Consider the following 27,384-nt stretch of genomic DNA (forward strand, 5'->3'; position numbering starts at 1 on the left):
TTTATATATGTAGTTCCTTAATTGAATTTTAAAATAATATACAAAATGGATTGTACATATGTAAGTGCAATGATTATATTTATAGCGGAAATTCCTTATCGCCTAAATATTTTCTGAATCTGACTCATTGAGTGTGTGACGTCTAGACGTGTTAGACGTGTTAAATAGTTTTTTTGACGATTTGCGGTTCGTATATATTTTAAGATGACATTTGTGACCATGAGATTCATGTAAAATTCAATTTATGCTTCATACGAATATATTGTTTTATCTCTCATTTCACAGAGGACGTATTAAAGAGTAATAAGAACTATGTATTAAATTAATAAAACAATATACAAGGAAAACAATGGAAAGAAATAGAGATGACTTGTTATTTCAAGCCATAATACGCCAAGAGGTTGTAAATATAATTTTTTTAATTACAATTATAATTATTTCTGTAATTTATCCCGATACTTTTTACAGTTTAATACAGTGGAAACGTTACTGAACGACGGTGCAAAATTCACAGTGTGTGATAGGGACGGTAACACAGTTTTAATTCTTACATCTCAACAGAGACAAATTGGTGTTCTTCAACTGTTGATCGATCATGGTACTACACGTTCGATTAATATTTAAAAACAGTCTATTTAAATCATTATTACATGTATTTTGACTCGACAGGTTGCAACGTGAACGAGACGAACGCCGGCGGATGGACAGCTCTGCACTATGCAGTGAATAATGGAGACTTGGATACTGCATCCGTCCTGATAAACAATAACGCTGATGTTAATCTTCGCACAGTGTTTGGAAGAAATTCAGCGCTTCACATAGCCGCCACAAAAGGATATGACAACATTGTATGCATATACATATATAATTTTTGAAAAATTCAAATTCATGTTTTTCCGTTTGTAAAAATCAATACCCTTTAAAATTAAGGTTGCTGCATTGTTATCGGCTAATGCAAAAGTAAAATTGAAGAATGGTACAAGGCGAACACCTTTACATGTAGCGGTAGAAGAAAATCACCTCAATATTGTTCGCTTGCTTCTACAAGCTGGTTCTAACCCAAAAGGCACTGATAAATTTGGTAATTTATTTTTGAAACATGTTTTGATAGTATTTTTTTCATTTATTATTATATTGGAATTTCATTTTCTAGGGAAAACGCCATTAATATCAGCTATTGAAAATAATGCTCCACAAATAGTGAACGAATTACTTTTAGCTGATGTTTCAATTTCTTCTGATGAGTTATTTTATCAAGTTGTTGAAAATGGACAGGTTTGCACAATTAATTTTTGGTATTTTTAGCTTTCAATTTAAAAAATAACATATTCTGTTGTATGAAAAAAATGGTCCAATCTAACCTAATACCGCTATATTCAATATATTTGTTTTTTAGTTTATTAGCTCATTGTCATGAATACCATTTGAGTATTTGCTTTTAACAATTGCTATATATTCTAGTGTCTCATTCTTTCAAAGCATAAATATTTCTATGCTGTAGCATAGAAATATTTTACTGTAGTAAAATTTGAATTTTAGGAGGAAATTTTGCAAGTTTTAATAAATTACATCCCGAATATTAACTCAATGAACGCAGATGGTGATGCACTTATCATTTTAGCATCTCGCAATGGATATGTGGGAATTGTAAGTGCGTTATTAGATAAAGGTAAATTTAAAGCATATTATTATTATTTTAAAATAAGAGTTGAAATATTTATTAATCAAATGTTAACGATAGGTAGTGATGTTGATATAGTCGACCGAAGAGGATGGAATTCCTTACACAACGCGGCACATTATGGCCACAGAGAAGTCGTTAACAAATTATTACAGTCAGAATTGAATCAAGATTGTTTAACTACAGATAATGGCAATTCAGCTTTACATTTGGCCATCCTTGAAGGACACGCAGACATTGTAATATTTTTCATTGATTATTTTTACAAGTGAACTTCTACATACATACATTTTGTATGATTCTTAAGATTTATTTTCTGAATAGATTGATTCTTTCATTTCGGACAGTTTTAATTTGGAAATGAAAAATTCCACCGGGCAAACTGCTTTGCAATTGGCTGTTGAAGAAAATCAAATCGATTGTGCTATAAAGCTTTTGGAATTTGGATCCGACCCGAATGTTGAAAATATTCATGGTTTGTTAAGGTTAAGTTATATTTTCAGTTCTGTTAAAAATGCTGTTTGTATGTATTCCATCATTATGTATTCAAGGTGAAAAGCTAATATCCTGTGCAATACGTCAAGGTAACATAGAATTACTCACTGCTTTACTAGCACCCGGTACTAATACTACGACTGAGGATTTACTGCAACGAGCTATAGATACTAAACAGGTAATACAACAAACCGTAATAGTTTTTATAATAAATACTATTTAGTATAGTATTTCGAATTATAATTTACAGGTGGATGTTGTCAGAATGCTATTAGAACATGGAGGGTATTTAAAGATAGAAAATGATGATGGCTTTAAACTTTTGAAATCGACTTTGTTGAATAACTTCCATCCACAAATATTTCAGCTGCTGTTAAAACATGGTGATCATTTAATCTAAATTTTAAATTAATATTTAAATCATATGATGGCTCGTTGCAGTACATGTACTTTTGTAAACGTTAAATTTTCTGGTTTCACAGGTTGTAAAATAACTGCAACAGACGAAAAAGGACAATCTTTGCTACATTTTGTAACACTATATGGCCATTTGGAACTTGTAGAATTTTTGATCAAAGCCGGAGCTAACGTCAATCATCGAACAATGGATGGAAATACACCATTGCATTTAGCGGCCATTATGGGTTTTACATATATGGTATTTATCAATTAATAACTTATTTTATTTGCTGCTATTTAAGGTTTTTTTTTATCTATGGTAAGATTTTCAGATAGACGCTTTTGTGATTGCTGGTGCTGATTTAAATATTGGGACAATGTCAGATCCAAAACAGACTCCTCTTATGAATGCTGTAATTCGGAATAAAACTGAGTTTGTGAAAAGATTACTTGAATTAGGATGTGATCCCAATGGAACTGATGTAAATGGTACACAGACGTATACTGTTTTTATTGTTTTTATAATACAAATCATTTAGAATACGACTGATTTTTTTTTTTATACTAGGCAATAACTCGATAATTTAAAATTTACCTAGGAATTCACCTTTTATCCTTGGCTACTTCACAAGGCTTCAAAGATATTGAAGAAGCATTAACAGCTGCTGGAGCAAAATCTTTCGAACAAAAAGTGATTGAAAATATAAATGTATGTCGTCAAATACTTTTTTTTTTGTTGTGGCTATTTGCAGGTACTATATCTGTGAATTATTGGCTAGTTGCAGGTACTATATCTGCGAATTATTGGCTATTTGCAGGTACTATATCGTTTTAGAACTTATAATCCGATCATAATTTCTTACATTTAATGTATGCTAGACTTGTTTAATCAATCGTTCATTATACATGAGGCAAATAAATTCCGCACGTTATTATAATATATTTATATCATTTAGCTAGTTCACGGCTTGTACTTGTATGTAGGTATTATACGTTGTATATGATAATAATTTTCTAACAATTAATAATATTAACTAATTTGGATTATATTTTTTACTCAACGTCACTTTACGAGTTCAAACAAAATTTTAACAGTAAACACGCTAACAGTGACAGTTCAAGCGCATGCGCAGAAAGATTTGCGCCTGTCGCAGATATAGTACCTGCAAATAGCCAATAATTCGCAGATATAGTACCTGCAAATAGCCAATACTTTGCAGATATAGTACCTGCAAATAGCCACAACTTTTTTTATTTGTGCACTATATCTTTAATTCAATGAAAATAAATTCAATTTTAGATGGAAGTTTTACGACTTGTTTTAAAAGATGGTGCATATATAGAATCTGATGATGATTTAAGTAAGTATATTTATTTCATGTGTAATACATATTTTCGATTAATTTGAATTTTATTAATTCAACTATAATTCTTTAGTTAGAAATTTACCCAGAAGAGACGATTTTCAATGGACGGCATTACATCATGCAGTGGCACACGGAAAAGTCGATTTGTGTGTAAGATTTTTAAATGTCGGAGCAGATGTCAATTGGGTTACAATTTCAGGAGATACTCCACTACATATTGCCGTTGCAAATGAACAAATCGAATTGGTGATGTTTTGTAAAATTTTTGAATGTTACATAAAACATTTATAAAAATGTTTTAAGATTTAATTTAATTCCAGATCGAAATTTTAGTCCACTATGGTGCAGACTTGTACATTAAAAATTTTGGTGGTAATATACCAATAGAGTTTGCTGTGTTGTGGGATAAAATTACCTCCGTTAAAAAAATGTTAGAATGTCATTCCAAAATTGAAAAAGACACAATGAGTAAGTTCCTGTAGATTGATGACATTAATCATGACTTTTATTTTTAAACTAGTGTTGTACCCGATGAAATATCATCTATTCGAAATGATTAGATGAAATATCATCTATTCGAAATGATTAGATGAAATATCATCTATTCGAAATGATTAGATGAAATATCATCTATTCGAAATGGTTAGATGAAATATCATCTATTCGAAATGATTAGATGAAATATCATCTATTCGAAATATCAAATATTATCATAGCATGGGTGTTGGCAAAATAATTTATCAAATAAGGTATGCAGTCGAAACTTTTTCAAATACCTTTTAAATATATTTAATTTAATATTTATATTAAATTGTTTAATATGAAAAAATAATGGTAATAAATACCTACCTACCTACATATAAACAATATAAAACACCAATAGAAAAATTAATTAATTAAATAAATTTTCAATAGATATCGCAAAATGCTCAGACTTATTTTTCTAGAGGAAACATTGGTAACAAACAGTATGTATATATATGTATATATAGAAGTTTTTTTCCTTTGTTATTATATTTGTACATTTTGCTGGCAGTGTTATAGCTGTGATGTATGTACATACATACATACATACATATGTATGTACATCAGAGCTGTAACACTGCCAGCAAAATGTATACATATGTATGTATGTCGAATCTAAACGACTATTATAGTACGGCGAGCGTTATCGCAGATACACAGATCAGTGGGGCGCGGTCAAATTCTCTCTCTTTTTGTCGTACAGCCTTACTTAATGTGCACGGGCAGGATACAAGAAGAACAGCCTGTTCCTTTTGTGTCCTGCTCGCGCAAATTAAGTAAGGCTGTACGACAAAAAGAGAGAGAATTTTACCGCACACCACTGACACAGATACACAGACACACAGAATAGCGATATTATATATGTATATATGATAATTTAATATTTATTTTTCTTAAATTTCAGCAAATGTATGTGACAGATTGTGTTTGCTATCTTTAGCAGCCAAGAATAGTCGTCTAGCTATGCTCGTAGAGCTATTTGAATGTGGTGGTAATGTTAATTTTTGTGATCCAAACGGCATGTATTTACTAAACCAGGCCACTATTTTGGGAAAAACTGAAATTGTGAGTTTATAATATTGATCATAAAATTTTAAGATCATGACAATATTAAAAATGTGATGATGTTATTAAAACTATTTACTAACATATTGGTTATATTTTAATTGTTTCAGGTTGATATTTTGCTGTCATACCCACAAATTGACTTGGAAGCTAAGGATAGATTAACAAATGAAACACCTTTAATAATTGCTACTCGTTTTGGATATAATGATATCACAACAAAACTAATAAAATCAAAAGCAAACCCAAATGCAAATAATTTCGATGGTAAGGATAATTATTCAGTATTAATCTTTGATTGAGTGAAAATTAGTGATAATGAAGTATGGTAAATCAAATAAAACCTTTAGGTGGTACACCTCTTTCTAATGCTGTAAGGAAAAAAGATGCACAAATAGTGAATGATTTAATATCTTGTGGCGCTAAAATTTTACCAGAGCTTTTACTTTTACATCAAGCTGTGTCAGATGATCAGGTAACTGTTATTTACAGTAATTTATATATACATCATATTACAAACCGATTCATAAACGTATCAACTTTGTTTTCTATTTACAAAAACATTTATTTGCCTCTAGGTTGAAATTGTAAATTTATTAATTGAAAAATCAGATGTAAATTTACAAAATGAAGCTGGGAATACGCCTTTAATGATAACTGCTCAAACAGGCAATATAGAAATTGCTAAGATTCTTCTGGAACACGGTAAGCATTTTAAGTAGATTTATATGTATATACATATATAATATCTCGGAGAGTTCTTATATATTTTATATTACTCAGGTGCTTCTGTCAATGCTATTAACAGTGTCACCGAGTCTACTATTCTACACGAGGCTATTGAAAACATCGATAGTTTCTCTACTTTTAAGGAATATTACCGGTTTTTAGATGGCTACGGTGTAGATTGTAATGTTTGTATTCCAAATAAAGATACTCCTCTATTTAGAGCCATAAGTTTGGGAAGGTTAATATGATACTTAATTAATAATAAATAATTCATATATATATGTTAATCCTGATAAAATTTTTGATTATTTCAACAGAGAGGATGTAGCCATGCTGCTGATTCAGAACGGGGCCGATTTGAAGATGGGTTCTATGGTCAACGGACACGAATGTGATAATCTTAAACTAGCTTTGGAAAAGAAGCTCGAATCGGTAGTTAAATTTATGGTGTTGAATGGTGCTTACTTACCAAATAATCTTTTTAACGATCCTTGGTCGCTTAATCATCTTGCACGATTGAAGATTCGATCGCATCTTCCCCAGATAAATTTTAGTAAATCTGTAAAGTCTCTATCATTGCCTGATCCAATGAAGAAATTTTTAATGTATGATTTTGATGTACGTTCTTCACAACAAGCAGAAAAAAAACTTGAAGATGTTATTAAAACACACATTCAGAGATTTTAGTATTTTAAATAATAAGTGTGTCATGTAAATATTTAAATACTTTTGATTTTGAATTATTTTTATTTCAAAGAAAAATATTTTTATATTTTTACATATATGTATGTATGTATGTGCATTTTCGATTTACTTTCTTATAACTAGAAGTTCTTGAAATAAATATTTATAAGAATAAATTATTAAATTGTGAACATGCTATGTAGTATAATATTTAAACGATCAATCCAATATATTTATATTTTGATCATTCTATGTATTATATACATATGTATGTACAGGGCTTTTTTTTTAAATGTGACGGAACACTTCTTATCAAGTTTTTTTTATTGGAAAAGATAATGTTTTAATTATATTATATAGAGTAATCGTTTGAAACGTAAAAAATGCTGAGAAAAAGGTGCCAGAAAAAAATATTTTATATTTTTACATGGAAAAAAAGCCCTATATTTTTTTTTATACAATTTCACTATATTAATTTTACAGATTAGCTCCAAGTCGTCACTATGGCTACATACATGTATTGGAAGTTCATTAAAAAATAAAAATATGCATATACATATGTACATAGAACTGAATAGAATTAATTATTATATTAACTTTGAACAAAATAAATATATGATTTCATCTTTTATATCTATTTTTCTTTATTATGTGTCGACTTTGCTACAAATTTGGACACATGCTGCCATCCAGCGTACTAATTTACTATACATATGTACATATATACAGGTTCAAGCAATTTTTTAAATCCCACATTACTTATTTCCTTTCCACGTTGGTCGCGACGCGAAAACATTTGAAATTATAGCGTTGCAATGACACCCATTCCCGTTTTTCCTGTTTTTTTACACAGTAATCTTCCCGGACATGCATACAACAAATCCTGAAAGTTCCATCGTAATCGGTTCAGTGGTTTAGGAGCCTATTCGAGACACACACACAGACAGACATTCATTTTTATATATATAGATGACTGATATTATGAAAAGATTAATGGGTATGGCGGAAACTCGATAATAAATTCACTCATATGTAGTATATTATGTTATGATTCATTAAGCGCTTATTATCTTACATATGATTCATTAAGCGCTTGACGTCTAAACGCTGTGAACGTTTTAAATTGCACACTTATGATGTGTTATTACACATATTGAATCGTAAGTCTGATCTTGATTATTAACACATTTTATTAGTTTAACAACACAAATTCAAATTTGCTCACATTAATAACAATGTAATACAGCTACATACATATTCAGTACTTGGCGAATTCTGCAGTCTGACACCGACTTAATATAAATAATAAGTTCAGTTGATAAGCAATATGTCAGTACCAACTCTCTATATTTATTTAAATGTGATATTTATTCGCATTTCATAAAGAACAGAATAATTCAAATTCGGACGTATGAGGAAAACAATGGAAAAAAATAAGGATGACTTGTTATTACAAGCAGTGATACGTCAGGAGGTAGTAATTTTTTATTTTATCTTTATTTATCAATACATGTAGCTTTTATTTATTAATTGTAATTGTTTGCACAGCTTATCGTGATATGTGTATGTATTTATTTCAGTTACATACAGTGGAGAAGTTATTGAACGATGGTGTAAAATTCACTGCACGCGACAGGGACGGTAACACAGTTTTAATCCTTGCATCTCAACAGCGACAAATTGGTGCTCTTCGTTTGTTGATCGATCATGGTATTACATGTTCGATTAATATTAAAAGTATGTATGTAAATGATTATTATATGAATTTTGACTCGACAGGTTGCAACGTGAACGAGACAAACGCCAACGGATGGACAGCTCTGCACTATGCGGTGAATAATGGAGACTTGGATGCTGCGTCCATCCTGATCAAAAACAACGCTGATATTAATATTCGCACAGTGTTTGGGAGAAATTCAGCTCTTCACATAGCTGTCACCAAAGGATATGACGAAATTGTATGTGAATTATATGTATAATTTTTGCACAATCCAAATTTTTGTTTTTTCGTTTGTAAAATGAATTATCGCTCATTAAGGTTGCTGCATTGTTGTCGGCTAAAGCAAAAGTAAAAATAAAGAATGGTACAAAGCGAACACCTTTACACGTCGCTGTAGTAGAAAATCATCTCCATATTGTTCGCTTGCTTCTACAAGCTGGTTCTAACCCAAAAGGCACTGATAAATTTGGTAATTTATTTTTGAAATACATTTTTGATGTCTTTTTCTTAATATTATATTGAAATTTTATTTTATTTTGTAGATAAAACGCCATTAATTTCAGCCATTGAAAATAATGCCCCACAAATAGTAAATGAATTGCTTTTAGCGGGTGCTTCAATTTCTTCTGATGACTTATTTTATCAAGTTGTCAATAATGGACAGGTATTCACAATTTATTTAAATTATAATTCTATCCTGAGCCAGCTTTTAACCATCTTCTCTAATCTAATTCAATCCTTCTATATTCCAAATGTTTGTGTTATATTCCTATATGTACAATATTTCCTTTAGTTCATTTTTTTATTATCTACACATTCATGAATACCATTTGAGCATTTTGTTTTACCATTCATTTTGTTTCTTATAAATATTGTGTTGAAGCATGAGTTGAATTTTTAGATAGAAATGTTGCAAGTTTTGATAAATTACATCCCAAATATTAACTCAATGAATGCAGAAGGTGATACACTAATTTTATTAGCATCTCGCAATGGGTATGTGGAAATTGTTAGTACGTTATTAGATAAAGGTAAGTTTAAAGCATAATATTTTTTTTAAATAAGAGTTGAAATATTTATTAATTAAATGTTAACGATAGGCAGTGATGTTGATGCTGTCGACCGAAGAGGATGGAATTCCTTACACAACGCGGCACATTATGGCCACAGAGAAGTCGTTAACAAATTATTACAGTCAGAATTGAATCAGGATTGTTTAACTCCAGATAATGGCAATTCAGCTTTACATTTGGCCATCCTTGAAGGACACGTAGACATTGTAATATTTTTCATTGATTATTTTTACAAGTGAACATCTACATACATTTTGTATGATTCTTAAGATATATTTTTTGACTAGATTGATTCTTTCATTTCGGACAGTTTTAATTTGGAAATGAAAAATTACAATGGACAAACTGCTTTGCAATTGGCTGTTGAGGAAAATCAAATTGATTGTGCTATAAAGCTCTTGGAATTTGGATCTGACCCGAATGTTGAAAATATTCATGGTTTGTTAAGGTTAAGTTATATTTTCAGCTCTGTTAAAAATGCTGTTAGTATGTATTCCATCATTATATATTCAAGGTGAAAAGCTAATATCCTGTGCAATACGTCAAGGTAACATAGAATTACTCACTGCTTTACTAGCACCCGGTACTAAGACTACGACTGAAGATTTACTACAACGAGCTATAGACACTAAACAGGTAATACAATAAACCATAATAATTTTTACTATGAATACTATTAAGTATACTATTTCGTATTATAATTTACAGGTGGATGTTGTAAGAATGCTCCTAGAACATGGAGGGTATTTAAACATTGAACATGATGATGGCCATAAGCTTTTGAAATCGACTCTGTTGAAAAATTTCCATCCAGAAATATTTGAGCTACTGTTAAAACATGGTGATTATTTCATCTAAATTTGAAATCAATATTTCGTACATGTATATACATTTCGTGAATTTACAGGTTGTAAAATAACCGCAACAGATAGTGAAAGTCAATCTTTGTTACATTATGTAACGCTGTATGGCAATTCAGCTATTGTAGAAGTTGTGATTAAAGCAGGAGCTGATGTCAATCACCGAACACTGGATGGACAAGCTCCACTGCATATAGCCGCTATTGCTGGTTGGACAAATTTGGTATTTATTGGTTGATTATTATCAATGGAATTAAATAATATGCCTTCCACGCATTAAATTGGGTTTTATTTTGTATACATGGGAAATCTTTCAGATAGAAGTTTTTGTGGCTGCCGGCGCTGATTTAAATATTGGGACCACATTAGAACCGTTGTTCACTCCTCTTATGTATGCTGTATTTAGTAATAAAATTGATTTTGTAAAAAAATTAATTAATTTAGGATGTGATCCAAGTGCAACACACGATAATGGTATACTATACTGTTTTCATATCTTAGCACCATTGCATTTTTTGTAGAAAACAAAGGTGCCAGAACTGACATCTTGTTAAAGATAATCTTTGATACAACGTCAAAAATACGCTACAGTAGTTTTTTCATTTATGTTGTTTGATTCATCAACTACATTAATAAAAATATATTTTTGGTTTTAACTATTTACACTATAAAAAACGCACTGCATTGATATTATTACAGTTTATCCATAAGAGGGCTGCACACCAGCGCCTTGTCCATACAAACGTATTACACTTCTCCCTTCCTCAATTATGGCACTAGAGAAATTATTTTTTAATATGCTTTTATTTTTTTGATTAGTTATTTTTTATAGGAGCTAGGAGCCGCCAAACTTCTATAAAATCGCCTCTTTTTTACACCCACGAAAAGAGTCCAGCGTGCTTATTTAACGGTCGATTTTAAAAAAAATACGCGCACAGGTGCATAGAAAATATCTTTCTCATACCGATGATGAATTTTTTTTTAAAATCGGTCCAGTTTCGAAGGAAAAATTGGAGAATACGAAACCTCGATTTTGTCAATTTAAAATACGTATTATCTGGTCGAAGCGCAACTGTCGCATTCACTCAATATATACATTCACTAAATATACATATCAAAGAAAGGAACGGCATCAAAATTAAGGTTTCGGGTGTACAGCCCTCTTAAGTCTATACAATGTACCAAAAATCTACTGATTCAAACCTCGATTTTGTCGATTTAAAATACGTATTATAATATGGTCGAAGCGCAACTGTCGCATTCACTCAATATATATATCAAAGAAAGGAACGGCAACAAAATTAAGGTTTCGGGTGTACAGCCCTCTTAAGGATTTGTTTTGAAATTATATAATAATATTATACAATTTATAAATTTTTCAGGAATTTCCCTCTTAACTATTGCTAGTGGACAAGGATTTAAAGATATTGAAGACGCATTAAAAGCTGCTGGAGCAAAATTTAAAACACCTGAAACTTTCGATGTAATAGAAAATGAACAAGTACATATGTCTTAATTAATTATTTATTATTCTCTTTCGATTTCATAAACTATTACTTTTATTCGTTGAAATAAATCAAAATTTTAGATGGAAGTTTTACGTCTCGTATTAAACAATGGTGCATTAATCGAATCTGAAGATGATTTAGGTAGATAAATTCAATTTATATACATATATATGTATATAAAACAGAATTAATTTGATTATTTTTTTTGTAATTTATTTACTAAGGTAGAAATATATCTAAAAGAGACAAGTTGCAATGGACGGCATTACATCATGCAGTGGTACACGGAAACATCAACTTGTGTGAGAGATTTTTAAACGTCGGAGCAGATGTCAATGCAGCTGTAATTTCAGGAGAGACTCCATTACACTATGCTGCCATGTGTGAACACATCGAATTAGTGAATATTTTTTGCAAAATTGCATTTTATATGTTGAAGTGAATCTGTATTTGCCGGTGAAGTTATATTTTCGTTAGTATATACAATTAATTTTACTAACTCAGCCTATGAATACATATGTATGTATCAAACTATAGAAAAGCGCCAGACAGACTGAACCACATATTAACGACACGTGTACCTTATGCGTGCGCACTGCTCTCACTTACACTAAGCGAAATCTACCCGAAGTCCCGACATACCTACCCTGTATACGTTCTGTGCTTCTGATACTTTAGTTCCAAATTTTTCCTTATTAAATTATTAAAAACTCACCAGAAAGATCCAACTCAATTTTAATAATTACCATTTTAATAATTGCATCTGTGCACATCGAAAGGTTACTCGTCATCTGATGTGCAATTTTTCATTCGTGAAGTCGAGAATTGCGTTTAAAGCAGCCATCCAGTTAATCTGTGGTTCAATCTGTCTGGTGCTTTTCGATCGTTTGCACCAAACAATGAATGTATACTTATTTCACTGCTCAGTGAAAGTTTTAAATGTTTACAAACAGATGATCCAGTACAAGATATTATATATTTAGCGATATATTTTTATTTTATTTTATTTATTACAATCAATGTACACTCGTCATAACAGATCGCTCCAATGCGACGAGTATACAATAACGGTCAGAATACAACAATAGATAGAATACATACAATATAATAATTAATGAAGTACAGAAATAATAATCACAGAGACATCTATGGATTATTTTAGATTTTGTGCACAATTATTATTACAATTTTTGTACATATAATACACAAAAATAAAAGGAGATGTCTATAGATTTCAGATTACTGTGCATAATTTCTACAAATTATAAACACAGATTTTCGACAACAGGAAATGATCTATTACCAATTTTCAGGAACCGTTTCAACAATGATCAGATAAAATTGGCAAACTCTGATAGAGAAACGATCGATTTGGAGTCACAAAACCCCCAAATCTAACCAGCAGTTTGACGACTCGAACCATTGTTCTCAATGGTGCTAAATATATACGCTACCATTAAGCCAAACTGCTGGCTATGCATATGTAGGTTTATAGACCTAATATTTAAAATGGGTCCTCTCTACGGCACAAGCTCCAAGTTGACGAAGACTCGAAAAATGAACTAATCGTCAAAATGTTCCCTTGACATAATGACTGAGTGTGTACAAGCCTTAATATTAGGAATGAGGGTAGACGGTTTCGTCGGCCCTTCCCATGAATCTCACGCATACACGGGTACTTGTATTTTTTTGTACGAGTTCATTTTTCGGGTCTTTATCAACTCGGAGTTTATACCGTAGGGGCCACCGATTGAAGATGTATTCAGAAATGATTTCACTGAAACGCCAGTGAAAATATAACTTCACTGACAATATACGTACTTTCACTGTAATTTAAATGTACATATAACTATGTACATTTAATAATAATACATTAAATGTACATATATGGAAAATTATTTGTTTTTATTTAATTACAGGTGGAAATTTTAGTTCATTATGGAGCAGGGCTATACATTAAAAATCATGCTGGTTATATACCAATAGAGTATGCTGTGCTGACAGAAAAATTTAACTCTGTTAAAAAATTGCTAGAATGTCATTCCAAAATTGAAAATGACACAATGTGTAATATTAATTTCATGTAGTATTAGCTTCATAGTTTTATGAACTGTAAATTTCAAAGGTTATTGATGTTTTTTTTTATATATTTAAGTAAATGTGTGCAATAAATTATCTTTGCTTGGCTTGGCGTTGGAGAATAATCGTATAACTATGCTCGAACAACTGCTTGAATTTGGCGGTGATGTTAATTTTCGTAATTCAAGAGGGATGTATTTGTTGAATCAGGCCATTTTTTTGGGAAGATTTGAAATTGTGAGTTTTTCTAATAAACTATTGTATCTAATGTTTATGGAATTTGTACCAAATTTAAAAATAATTTTATTTTTAGGTTGATATATTATTATCACATCCGCAGATTGATGTGGAAACTAAGGATAGCTCATCAAGCGAAACGCCTTTATTAATTGCCGTTCGTTTTGGATATAAAGACATCATAACCAAACTAATAAAATTAAAAGCAAACCCAAACGCTAAAAATGATGAAGGTAAGAGATTTAATCTTCATGGTAAAACACTATTCTCATATACATATAAACTAAAATGTATTGAAGAAAAACTATTATCTAAATCGAATGATTACCCTTTAGCGAATATAACACCACTTTGTTATGCCGTAAGAAAAAAAGATGCACACATAGTAAAAGAATTGATATCTTGCGGTGCTGAAATTTTACCACAGTATTTATATTTGCATCAAGCTGTAACAGATGATCAGGTAAAAGTTATTTAAATAAGGTGATGATCAGATATGAGTAAGACTGATTGAATTTGTATCTCAATAAATTCCATATAAAATTACATTATATTTAAATTATTTATTTTTTATTATGTATTTTAGGTTGAAATTGTAAATTTATTAATCGATAAATCAGATATACACTTACAAAATGAAGCTGGGAATACACCTTTAATGATAACTGCTCAAACAGGCAATATAGAAATTGCTAAGATTCTTCTAGAACATGGTAAGCATTTTAAGTAGATTTATGTATATGTACTTACGTATATAATATCTCGGAGAGTTCTTATATATTTTATATTACTCAGGTGCATCTGTCAATGCTATTAACAGTGTCACCGAGTCTACTATTCTACACGAGGCTGTTGAAAACATCGATAGTTTCTCTACTTTTAAGGAATATTACCGGTTTTTAGATGGCTACGGTGTAGATTGTAATGTTTGTATTCCAAATAAAGATACTCCACTATTTAGAGCAATAAGTTTGGGAAGGTTAATATGATACTTTAATAATAAATAATTCATATATATATGTTAATCCGGAATAAATTTTTGATTATTTCAACAGAGAGGATGTAGCCATGCTGCTGATTCATAACGGGGCCGATTTGAAGATGGGTTCTATGGTCAACGGACACGAGTGTGATAATCTTAAATTAGCTTTGGAAAAGAAGCTTGCATTAGTAGTTAAATGTATGGTGTTGAATGGTGCTTACTTACCAAATAATCTTTTTAACGATCCTTGGTCGCTTAGTCATCTTGCACGATTGAAGATTCGATCGCATCTTCCCAAGATAAAATTTAGTGAATCTGTAATGTGTTTACCTTTGCCTATTTCAATGAAGAAATTTTTGATGTATGATTTCGATGTACCTCCTTCACAACAAGAAGAAGAAAAGCTTGAAAATGTTATTAAAACACACATTAACTAATAGCAATTAATTAAATAAAAAACAAGTACTTTCCACAAACTCTTATTTTTTATGAGTTAATATATTTTAAAAGATTTATTTATTGGTGAAGCATTTTGTAAATAAAATAAGCTATATAAAACCTCTTAATACATAATAGTGTTTTTACCCGGCTTAGCTCGGTATTTGTAATATAAACCGCTTTAACATGTAAACACCGCCAATCTAATATTTTCTAACATTTTATTAAATTTATTTGAATATTCATTTGTTTCTTTATTAAATTGAACGTCACGGATTCTACGAACCAAACAAACATACATACTAAGTCTCTTTCGAAATTATATATTATCTGTATTTGAATTTGGTGCGCTCCATTCTACCAACTTGCAATATCTATCGCAAGACTCGTTTTCTCAACTTTTCGTCTGCTGAAACAGGAGTTTGTATATTGTATCCAAAAACGTTTTTTGTACACATTATGAAATAATCTTTAATATATAGACATATTGTGGTCATGCATAGATTTTTAAGCTTTTAACACACCTTTGAAACATTTAAAAACCAATTCTAACTATAATTTTTTAATAGTTTTCTTTGTAAAACATTTACGTATGTGTTTTGTATATATGTATATACAAACTCGACGACGAAATACACTGAAATAGTTGGAAAAACGAGTTTTGAGATATTGCAAGTTGGTGGAACGCGGTAGACACATTTGAGTCAACTTTTCCAGAGCCGGTGAAAATAGGAAGTGGAAAATTAAATCAAAACTTATGTATTTGGATAGATGTATATTTCTATATATGAGTAAGTTATTCATGATGAACACTATAATATCTCTATATCATTAAATATTTATTATATATATATATATGTATATATAAATTTTCTAAATATGTTAAAAAATAAACATATTACTTCTTATAATTATATTGTATACAATTACATATCGATTTTAAACATTATTAAAAATACAAATGGCTTTTAAAGTAAACTGAATGGCAATATATAATAGTACATACATTGCACTGGAAAAGAAATATCTACACATAAAAAACTAATTTAAAAACTATCAAATTAAAAATTCTAAAATCAGTCCACAATTAGGGGGCAAAGCTTGTCGCCACTCAAAATTGCAGACTTTCAACTACATAATCTTTGGTTATTCTAGCTCATGAGAAATAATATACAAACAAAAATATAAAAGTAAGTACAAAATGGTTGACAATAATGTTTTACATATCGATATACATACTGGATATTTATGGCCATTTATTATATATAATATATATATTTTTAAATATTAAGTTAACCGCTTTCTGTACAGTCACATAATGCTAAATTATTATATTAATGCAAATTGTTTTTTTGAATTAAGATATTTTTTCGTTGCTTTAGAAACCTTTTTGAGAAATAAACTTATTTGTCTTTTAGAGAGTCGTGTCTTTACTAGTCATATATCTGAATAGTTTCAAATATACTATATACACATATAATATATGTATATAAAAGAATTAGGAACAATTACATAGTAGTAGTAGTACTCATTCAAAACAATATTTTTTTTAATTTTATGAACAGAATTTATCATATTCATTTTAAGTTCAACGTGCTATGAAATATGACGTAAGTACAATTAAAATCAGGAATTTAAAAATGTTAATTTGTACAAATTTTTTTCATTTCAAAACAAATAAATAAAAAATAAATGATATTTATATGGCAATATGAAATATTGTTTTGTTCAAATTCTACTTTTATTTCTATTATTGTCAAGTATGAATAATCTAGAAGTAATCAGAAATTTGAATATACCTTTAAAACGTAACTTTTAATAATATCTTTCATTTCATAAAACATTTTGGAATGACCAAGTAGGATGAAAAATCATTACAATCAATCCCACACATCGTACGTTATAATAATATTATATAGGCAATTTACACTCATTCACACAATACTGTATTATATTAATATATCCAGCTATCATCCAGCATTTTAAATTCGTGATGTCTTGAATTTATAAATTTTTCAAATGGCATTTGTTATAATAGTCCATAAACGTTTCTCTTCTCGAATAAAAAAAAAAACAGATTGGATAATTTTTTACACGATTCGCAACTTATCGAATTATAATACTGAATAATAAACAATCACATTAAATTTTATAAATAAATAAGACTTAATAATCAAAATTTGCATTCAAATGAATAGAAAAAACTAATTTTTACTTCCGATTAAATTTTGGAGCCACTGAGGTAGAATTTTATACCTGTTTTATCAACTTACATAGATTAATCATATTATAGTAAATCTTTGGTTCACATAGGACTTAAACTGTTGCGATAAATCTTTGGCCATCATACATATCTTTGAAAATATATACAAACACAAACGGTGTGTAAAAAATCAATAGAAAAAAAATTCTTAAAAACGATAAATAATAAAATCTACATTAAAAATATCATATATGTATGTATGTATAGTATTTGAACATTTTTACCTTAACATTTTGGCACATTGATTCACAATATCAATAGTATATAAATTTTTTAATATTTATTAATTAGTATGTACATAGCGTGTTTTTGAGTTAACGAATTCCTAATTAATTTTTGGTTTTGAAAAACGTGAGAATTGTGTACATCATCCATCACAGACTACATATTGTGAATGTAAATCGATCCTGAATTAGCAAAAATAAAATATAAAATATTGGTAATTATTTTATGGCCAGCATTAGAGAAAATTTCGCAATAAATAATCGAAATACATACATAAATCATAAATACGCATAATATATAATACATAGAATAATTTGGGACTTATTCGTCAAGCAACATGATAATTTTAAACGTAATTGTATTGTATACTAATTAATTAGAGAAGCAAAACTGAGTATCTATATACAGGTACTGGCTCATATCCTTACTTTGTATATGTATTTACATGTATATAGACAAAACCCTACATTTCTAACGAGGTAATGGGTTCAAGGTGGTGACAATTGGTAAAATTAAGATCTTGCAGAGTCTCACCGTGCACCGCTATTATTTGGAGAAATGTGTTTTAGGAGTACGTCTAGAAATCCGTACCGGTGTTTTTACTGTAGCAATATTTGTCTCCAAAGATGAAATAATCGATGAAAATAATAAATTAATCTGAGATCAGATGACAAAACATTAATAGCTAGTCGTCCATTATAAAGACTTATTTGAAGAGGAAAAACATTTCTATAATTACGAATTTGAAAATTCAAGTAACATTTTTATATTCTTAAAATTTTAAAAGCTTGAGATATTCGAAGGACAAATTTGCATAAACTTTAAAATCTCACATTAAATACTAGATAGATTTGGTAGTTTAAGGCTTACATAATAAATTCTGTTGTATTTTTTTTTAAATAATCATTCCATTATTCATATATATCAACTATAATATTAAGGAATTACAATATTAATTTGTATACTTACAATAATTTTATATATGTTAAGAGCATCTTGTTTAAAAATTTTTATTGTCTTAAGTATAACCAATGGAATCTACATATAATTTTAGCCCATTCTGGGCATTTACATGATTAAATTAAATCGAAAGAATAAATAAAAACGAAAATAATACATATTTCACATCATACAATATATATGTATATATATATATACAGTTCAAGCAAAATTATTACATACATATCGAGAAAAGTTAAGCTAAGTGAAATTATGTTATCGGAAACAAATAGCAAAAGCCTGAAGATGCATAATATTGAATCTGGAAGGTAACAGGATCGAAAACCTTACATGCCTATATATAATCTCAAATTTATCATATTATATACGTGTACGAAAAATGTCAGAGACTAAGCTTAACAGCTGCTTGAAGAGCTAAATATTCCGAACTTGGACGGACCGTTGGCTTATTCTCTGTACGGTTTGCAGTAAGAGTAGCGATGATTCATATGTTGACTATACGAGCCAGAATGCGAAAACTTTTTCAAACACTTACAGCATTGAAAAGGCTTTTCACCTGTGTGCAGTCTTTTGTGCTCCGTAAGATGGTGTTTGTGCTTGAATGCCTTCGGACATTCTATGCATTTGTACGGCCGCTGACCTGTAATGATAAAATTCAAATATAAACACACATGATGATTTGATTGACAGCAAGATAAAAAATTATAATTAATCGCAAAACAAACCTGAATGTTCATATTTGTGTCTCGCTAAAGAACTTTGTTTAACAAACGCCTTATCGCATTGATCGCATATAAATTGACCCTCAGGTTCTTTGTCGACTAAGTTCTTGAGCCGATTCTTCTTAGATAGGGATTCGTCGCCGTCCGTATCCTGTTGTGAAATGCGAGATTCTTCCGTCCACGATCTCCTTTCTGAGCTCGGACTCGAACTGGAGGCTCTACCGGCGTCTAAGCTATTCAACGCCGGTGAATGGGGTGCATCTTCAGGGTCATATATTGGCATTTTGTCCAAAGGCATTGCTATGATCTGATTAGGATGGGTTTTCAGCGGTTGTAATAACTTCCGGGACCCGTTCAAGATGGCGTCGTTTGGGGAAGGAGAGTGTCTGAAGTCGGTCAACGATGAAGATGAGCAATTGGAATGTTGATAATGAGACTGGAACGGATTCCGGTACGGTGTTGGACTGCGAGAAGATTTTTGGCTCAAATTGACGGCCTCTTCACCAGAATCTGACTGCGCCATGGAAGCGTTGCAAGGTGGTGACATTGGCGGACTAGATGTAGTCGACTGGGTGACCTTTTTCGTCGATAGATCCAAAGGTTGTTCCGAGTATGAAATTGATTGGTTCATTCGTCGAACTCTAGCTCGGTTGTTTTGAAACCAAACTTGAACCACGCGATTGTCTAATCCGAGCCTTTGAGCAATTTTTTTGAATTCCTCTCGATTGGGTCTTTGATTGCGAGCGTAGTGTTCTTTTAAAATTGACTGTTGCTCATCGCTGATTGCAGTGCGCACTCTGACTTTTCTTTCATTCTCGTGTGGTAATTTACTGTCAATTTCTTTTGAATAATCGTCGTCTTCGCTTCCGCTCATTCCGCTGTGAATTGATGCGTGGAATTCAGCCTCCATGCGATTCAACGCCAAAGTTTCAGCCACTTGAGCAGCCAAACCTTCATGTTTCCGGAACAGTTTTCCACATAATACTTGTTCATGTTGGGCTAGTTCTGTTTTGTGATTGAACGTCTTATGACATTGCAAACATTTCAAGGTCTCATCTGGATCTGGTTTTATAGAAATTTCTGCAGGCGCATTGTTATTGGAGCAAATATCGTAAGATTGGTGACTGCTTTGAGCTTGTGATAATTTTTCAGAGTTAGGCGTCTGATGGGAAAGAACAGATTCCAAAATCATGTTTAATCCTCTATTACCATTTGCAGTAATTCCAGGCGATACTTTACTCGGATAAGGTGCTTCGACGTTCATATGGGGATACCCATCGTTCAGTTTTTCTTGTTTAATTTTAATGGATTCTTCTTCTTCAATGTCCATTACTAATTCTCGTTCATCACCTACTGATGATCTTTTATCTTCTTCTTCGGTGACCTCTTCAATCAAATCTTCGGGATCGGAGCGAGGACTTACTGAATCTTTGGTGAACCCAGTTTCCAACTTACGGGGCAAGTATGGATGCGCCGTAAGTCTTTCTATGAAGTGGCTAATAGACGCAGGTAGAAATGAAGTCATAGCGCCAGGATGATGAAGAGGCATAGTTGGCGATAAATACAACGAATGAAGGGCCGAAGCGGTCAAAGGACTTGGAGAAGTCGGAAAACCTCCATCTCTTGGAGCGATCGCCGCCAAATATGCAGCGGCTGCTTCATTAGGCAACATCGGCAAAAACGAATTGTTATTATTTGCCGACGAATTATTGTTAATCTGAGGTAAAATCGAAGGAGTGCGTTTTCTCGACGGACTCCTTTCGGGATTGAGAGCGGGATTGTTTGGTCTGATTCGGCCCATTTTGAGATTCATGACGAGACATTTCTTTGAAGTCATATGACTCGAGTAAGAACCGGAATGCGAGAACTTCTTTCCGCAATTTCCACACTCGAACGGCTTTTCGCCACTGTGTATCCTGAGATGCTCTTTCAAGTGATGCTTGAACTTGAACGCTTTATCGCAGTCGTTGCACTTGAATTTGCGCAGCAATGCACTTTCGTCGTGGCTAATCATGTGCCTTTGGAGGCGATACACGTTCGCGAAACTTTTATTGCATATCTTGCAAGACTGTGAACAAAGACACAATGGGTTAATGGAAATGAAAATCAAGGTGAATTTGAATTTAAGCTAGGCGTTTAGATCTAGTCCACGGAATAGATACAATGTACTTTGGGAATCTTGTAACTATCAAAAATGGTATACGCGTCATTTAAGTATTACCATTTTCTCGTTTCCCAAAAGAGGAATTTAAATTGATACATTAACTAAATGAACTTTAGATAGAAAATGGTAACGGTACAAAATTGTAGTTGATGTACGTACAATGGTGCTCCTCACCTGTGTGTTGGGCGAGTGCAGTAGCTCGTGTTTGTCAAGCAATTCTCTGGAGGGGTAAGCACCCCCACATTGCGGACACGTGAAAGGGCCACCAGGGCCTAAAGGCAACGACGGAGAGCGTCTTGCCCGAGAACTTACGCTTCCGATCGGAACTTCTTCATCCTCCGCTATACTTTTGTCATCGCTGCTGCTTAATGGAGGAACTGTAAACAATAAATGAGTCGTATTTTAAAATGAGTCCGAATCTGAAAATGTGACCGATAGTGAAGCGTAATATTTCGTTGTATCAATAAATATCATATTTGATTCTGAAGAATTGAGTGTGGTATTTTTATAATATAAATAGATAATACCTGATTTTGTTAAGTTGATTATAAAAAAAATACAAAAGCTGATTTGTGAGTAGCGACAGTAGCGAGTGTGGTGGCGTAAAAAAAACCACAGCATTTTTCTATTACAGAATCAAAATATCTTCGCTTAAATGTAACTACTATTTATATTTTTATGTAAATAAACATAAGATTTGTATTCGTCACTTTAGAATACATATTTTGTTGTACTTTTTTATTCTCCTATTTACGTATTTTTTATTTTCACGTGAATTATTTTTTTGTTTAAATATTTGATCAGTGTAGTTTTGGGCAACTGTAAAGACATTGTGGCAAAAAATAAAATAAATATAAATTTTAAATGATACTTTATGAAAGAAGTTTATTTCCGATGATTCAAAACTTGGGAAAATAAATTTAAAAAATTCTAATAAAAATTAAATAAATTTATTATATATAATTAAAAAAAAAACTTCCTTTTTATAACAGCTTTTATTTAATTTTTTAGAGTAATAGAAAACTTTTCTATTCAACTGGTAGTTTTAAAATTTTTCTACTCGCCAATAGATGGCGCTAGTGAACACGTTTCGGTCCCAAATGAAACAACTTCAATAAAATTCAAATTATAGCAAAACAGTAAATATTTTGCCAAAAGAAGGTTATTAATTGTATTATTTCACCCGAATCGTAAGTTAGACTTGTAATAATAAAAAAAATCAATAAACGAAACTTTGAAAAAGCATAAATTTTTAGATAAAAGCTTTTTTATTAGTCAAATTTTTAATAAATTCAAAGGATACTATTTTATTATATTAAGGTATCAATAAGATTTGATTTATATATTTTTTAATTGAGTAAAAAAATCCAAATGTACAGATAAATATATCATTATTTCCTATATATTTGTCCAAGTTTGGATGGCGTCATAGAATTCTTGGTCAAACTAATATAACAATAAGAAACCACAACGAGAAGAATCAGTGAAGTGATGCGTCATAAGTTGAAACATAATAAAAATACCTACACAGCGAGGGGTTATCGATGTTTCTACGAAATATGCTTACAGAGCAAAAGTCTCCATTTCTAAATCAACATTGCACCAATTAACAACAATTAAGCGATCGATTTTTTTGGACATCCCACACGTAGAAAAGCGGAGGGGGGGGGGGATAATTCAGATAGGTTCACGTGATTGCTGATAAATTAATTTGCGTACTTATTGCTTACATTTTAGACTAGCGAATGTGTCACAAATAATAATAATCAGCGGTAAACAGAACACTGAAATTGACAATTACTCATTGTGTGCGGTCGTAACCTATGAGATCCAGATAAAAACCGCGTGTTCGTTAAAATTCCACGTGGTCCATTCGAATATGAAGAATTCAACTTTTAAGTATTGCGTAAATCAAACATAATGATTTGGTTGTAATTCAAAAGTTGTTGAAATATTCATCGCTTCCAATTTAAATTGCATTGCCGTTTCATGAGTAGGTCGAATGTAATAATAAATTATTTTCTATACATATGCAGAAATTTTTGATTAAATCAGTAAGAAACATAATAAATGAACTGTATAAGAGGTATCTAAAAAGGGGAATAATTTTAGGATGAAGAAGAAGGCATATAAAAGTGTAGTCGAAATACCAGCCAAGGCGTAAAAAATTCAATAAAATATTGTAAAACGGATATATATAAATAAAAATAAACTAATAAACAAAATTAAAAAAAAAGGAAATAAACAAAAAATAACTCTTACGGTAAGCGGCTAACTTTGCGGCATTGGACATCGGTAATTTCTTACTTCTCATTTTCGGCTAAGGAAGAAGGCCAGGCCTGGATTAAATGGCTACTGGTGGTCTTCGTCGGCGTCTCACCTCGTCAAGACGTGGAGAACGCGCCTGGTCGACAATACCAAGTCACCAGGTAAGAAAAAGAGGAATAATTGCCCAAAACGCCCACCACCACCATAAATATTATAATTACAGATTGGGGACCAGATATAATAAATACAAATTTGAAACCTTTTTTTAATAAAAATAAGGAAACAGCCATTTCATAGATCAATTTCAATCGTCTGTCTATTAAAGTATGTAGTGGACCAATATTCAGGTAACGTGCTCTTAATTACACGCTTCAGTTCAACATAATTCGTTTAAAACTACGACGTTGAAAAAAAATCTACTTACTACGCAAGAGTAGAAAAAATGATGAAATAAAAATAAATAGATCAAATTGTAGAGATGGGCGCCGAGAAAAGGAAATCACACATAGAACATTGCACACAAAACTACATTTCAACGTAATGTATCAAATGATTATCTTAAAATTATAATATATTTATTTCTATATGAATGCTATTTGTAATTTGAATGATTTATTTTCAATTGTCATAAATCGTTTAAAAAATGTTATTTTTATTATGCATACAATTGAATATTAATTTGAATTGCAAAAATAAACAAAAGCACGTAAAAAGAAAATGGTCGAAATTTTAAATAAAACGTATGCGATTTATATTCGTTGAAAATCGCACGAAGCGTAAGTAAGCTACAGGTTTACGATCTAGAACAGTTTCTACTGATGTGCACATTAAAAATAAACATATTGTTGATATAAATTGGCACGAAATATAATAATAAGGTTTAATTCATAAGGTAATCTCAAACCGCCATTTTAAAAATTAATCGTTCACAAAATTCACGGCGAACAATTAAAACGCGACATTTTACGATTTTAACCGAAAATAAACGAACCTACGAATTAATTAATTTTTTGAAAAAAAAAAACAATTGAAACAAAATTTTAAACGAGAGCGTCAAATCAGCGGCGACCAGCATCACGCGCGCATCCGACGGCAAACATCTTTTGACAGGTGAGTGAAATAAAATTGAAAACTTACGCACGTCGAAAATAAAAGGCGAACACAATAACAAAACAATAACAAAACACAAACACACGCGAAAGTCGGTTTGGCACATTGAAAGTGAGCAGAGTGATTTGAAAAATTGAAACAAACGAAAGCGCGGGAGGGGCGTATAAACAAGGATTTCACGGCCAGGTCGTGATTAAAAATTGCACTATGTACAGTCGGCGGAATGAAACACTCGGATGCTCGGATCAGCAGCTGGCGATGGCGATGTGGAGAAAAATTGGTGAAGTGATGAGGTGGTGAGGTGATGAGGTGATGGGTTGGCTAGGTGTGGTGTGGTGTGGAGGAAACTCCCAGTGAGTGTGTGGAGTACTCACAGTGAGCTCCCGTCCAGTTGGCGAGACTCCAGAGTCGGTAAGAGTAGCTGCTGTCTCCGTAGCAGCCGAACATGGCGTCGCCGCGCGCGACCATCGCGGCGAGCGACGCAGCTGCGGGCAGCGCGCGAGTGCCGACTCGCGCTCCGCACCCGCTCTTATATCGGCCGCGACGCTCCCCGACCGGAGCCGAACTTTGCCGACGACGCCCGCCCGACTGGTGGCGCCCCCACATCTCGCTCGCCCCGCCTCCTGACACCCATACACGTGCCCACTATTCCACATTCCGAATTCACTCGCTTCACTCACTTGCTTCATCACGCCATTTCCAATATCCCCATCACTGCACTACCATACATATACTTATATTTCATAACAAAGAAGGTGACTCGAATACAGTGGCGTAATTAAAACGGCGCTGCGGGTTTTAGGGTCAGGTGGATATGTTTATTTCAAACACTTTGGAAGAGGCGCCATAGCTACGCTGACCATACGTCTCCGTGACGAGCCAGAATGTTAAATTACAGAAAACACAAATATCGGAAGGCAAATATCGAAAATCGAAAGATCTTAAGTCGAAAGATCAAAAAAAAAGGGTGCATGGTAAACGGTACATGCTCACTTAATTTGCGCGAGAAGGATACAACAGGAACAAGAGGAACAGGCTTTTCCTCCCGTATTAATGTGCGCGCGCAGAATACGGGAGGAAAAGCCTGTTCCTCTTGTTCCTGTTATACCCTGCTTGCGCAAATTAAGTGAGTATGTACCGTTTACCATGCACCCTTTTTTTTTTGATCTTTCGATTTTCGATCGTAGACCCGTCTATTATGTATATATATGTATATGTAGATATATTATTCCGAAAGAGACTATGTAAGTACATATTTAATGTTGGTTGGTAGCATCGAAAAAAAAATTAAGTGTCTATAACGACGATTCGATATATTTTTTTTCGATTCAAATAAATTTAATGAAAAAAACAAATGAATATTTACTATTAGATTCGCCATGTTTAGGCTGTTTATATTACAAATACTGAGCGAAGCTGGGTAAAACAACTAGTGTACTATAATTAACATCTGTTTAGGTTTTATTGTGCAGATTGTTTATTATTTGTAAGATTTTCGTGGATAAAAAAAACAAAGCGCGCCATAGCTTAGAGCCTATATTTCTAGAATGAACTACGAGACATTTATTTTAAAGATGCAATTCATAAATTTTATCAAATGTGTATTGATTACATCGAGCAACAAAAAAAAAATTACCGGAACGGAGATTGGTCAATCTTTAATAAATTTGACTCACTAAATTCGATTATGACAATGATTGTTGTTGGTTTCTTGTTTTTTTATGAGATGTGAGCATTTATAAAAATGCACAATTTTTAGTTTTTTAGGTTTTAGTCTTTAACTCGAAATCTAACTACATAAATGGTTTCCTTGATTGTTCTGATTTACTG

General features: G+C 31.7%; 2 protein-coding genes across 2 annotated transcripts; one reads left to right on the forward strand and one right to left on the reverse strand.

Annotated features, from left to right (window-relative positions):
* The first annotated feature begins 124 nt into the window (after positions 1-124).
* Positions 125-16,086, forward strand: LOC143912590 (uncharacterized). Its single transcript, XM_077431880.1, has 37 exons — positions 125-186; positions 286-400; positions 469-598; positions 670-848; positions 931-1,081; positions 1,154-1,275; positions 1,540-1,669; positions 1,742-1,920; positions 2,006-2,156; positions 2,233-2,354; positions 2,427-2,559; positions 2,659-2,834; positions 2,908-3,064; positions 3,175-3,284; positions 3,876-3,936; positions 4,013-4,188; positions 4,263-4,410; positions 5,372-5,532; positions 5,643-5,799; positions 5,883-6,007; positions 6,111-6,237; positions 6,316-6,499; positions 6,579-6,918; positions 8,526-8,655; positions 8,725-8,903; positions 8,984-9,104; positions 10,745-10,807; positions 11,930-11,934; positions 12,187-12,247; positions 12,331-12,506; positions 14,026-14,173; positions 14,262-14,422; positions 14,499-14,655; positions 14,758-14,885; positions 15,009-15,135; positions 15,218-15,401; positions 15,478-16,086. Exons 2-37 carry the CDS (start codon positions 350-352, stop codon positions 15,839-15,841), a joined length of 5,274 nt encoding a protein of 1,757 aa, XP_077288006.1. The 5' UTR covers positions 125-186; positions 286-349; the 3' UTR covers positions 15,842-16,086.
* A 3,650-nt stretch (positions 16,087-19,736) lies between these two features.
* Positions 19,737-26,081, reverse strand: zfh1 (Zn finger homeodomain 1). The gene is made up of 4 exons (XM_077432980.1): positions 25,929-26,081; positions 22,336-22,553; positions 20,016-22,080; positions 19,737-19,930 (listed from the first exon to the last, which is right to left on the reverse strand). Exons 1-4 carry the CDS (start codon positions 26,020-26,022, stop codon positions 19,737-19,739), a joined length of 2,571 nt encoding a protein of 856 aa, XP_077289106.1. The 5' UTR covers positions 26,023-26,081.
* Positions 26,082-27,384: the final 1,303 nt, after the last annotated feature.

The sequence above is a fragment of the Arctopsyche grandis genome, chromosome 6, assembly GCF_051622035.1.
Source record: "Arctopsyche grandis isolate Sample6627 chromosome 6, ASM5162203v2, whole genome shotgun sequence".
Taxonomy (NCBI): domain Eukaryota; kingdom Metazoa; phylum Arthropoda; class Insecta; order Trichoptera; family Hydropsychidae; genus Arctopsyche; species Arctopsyche grandis.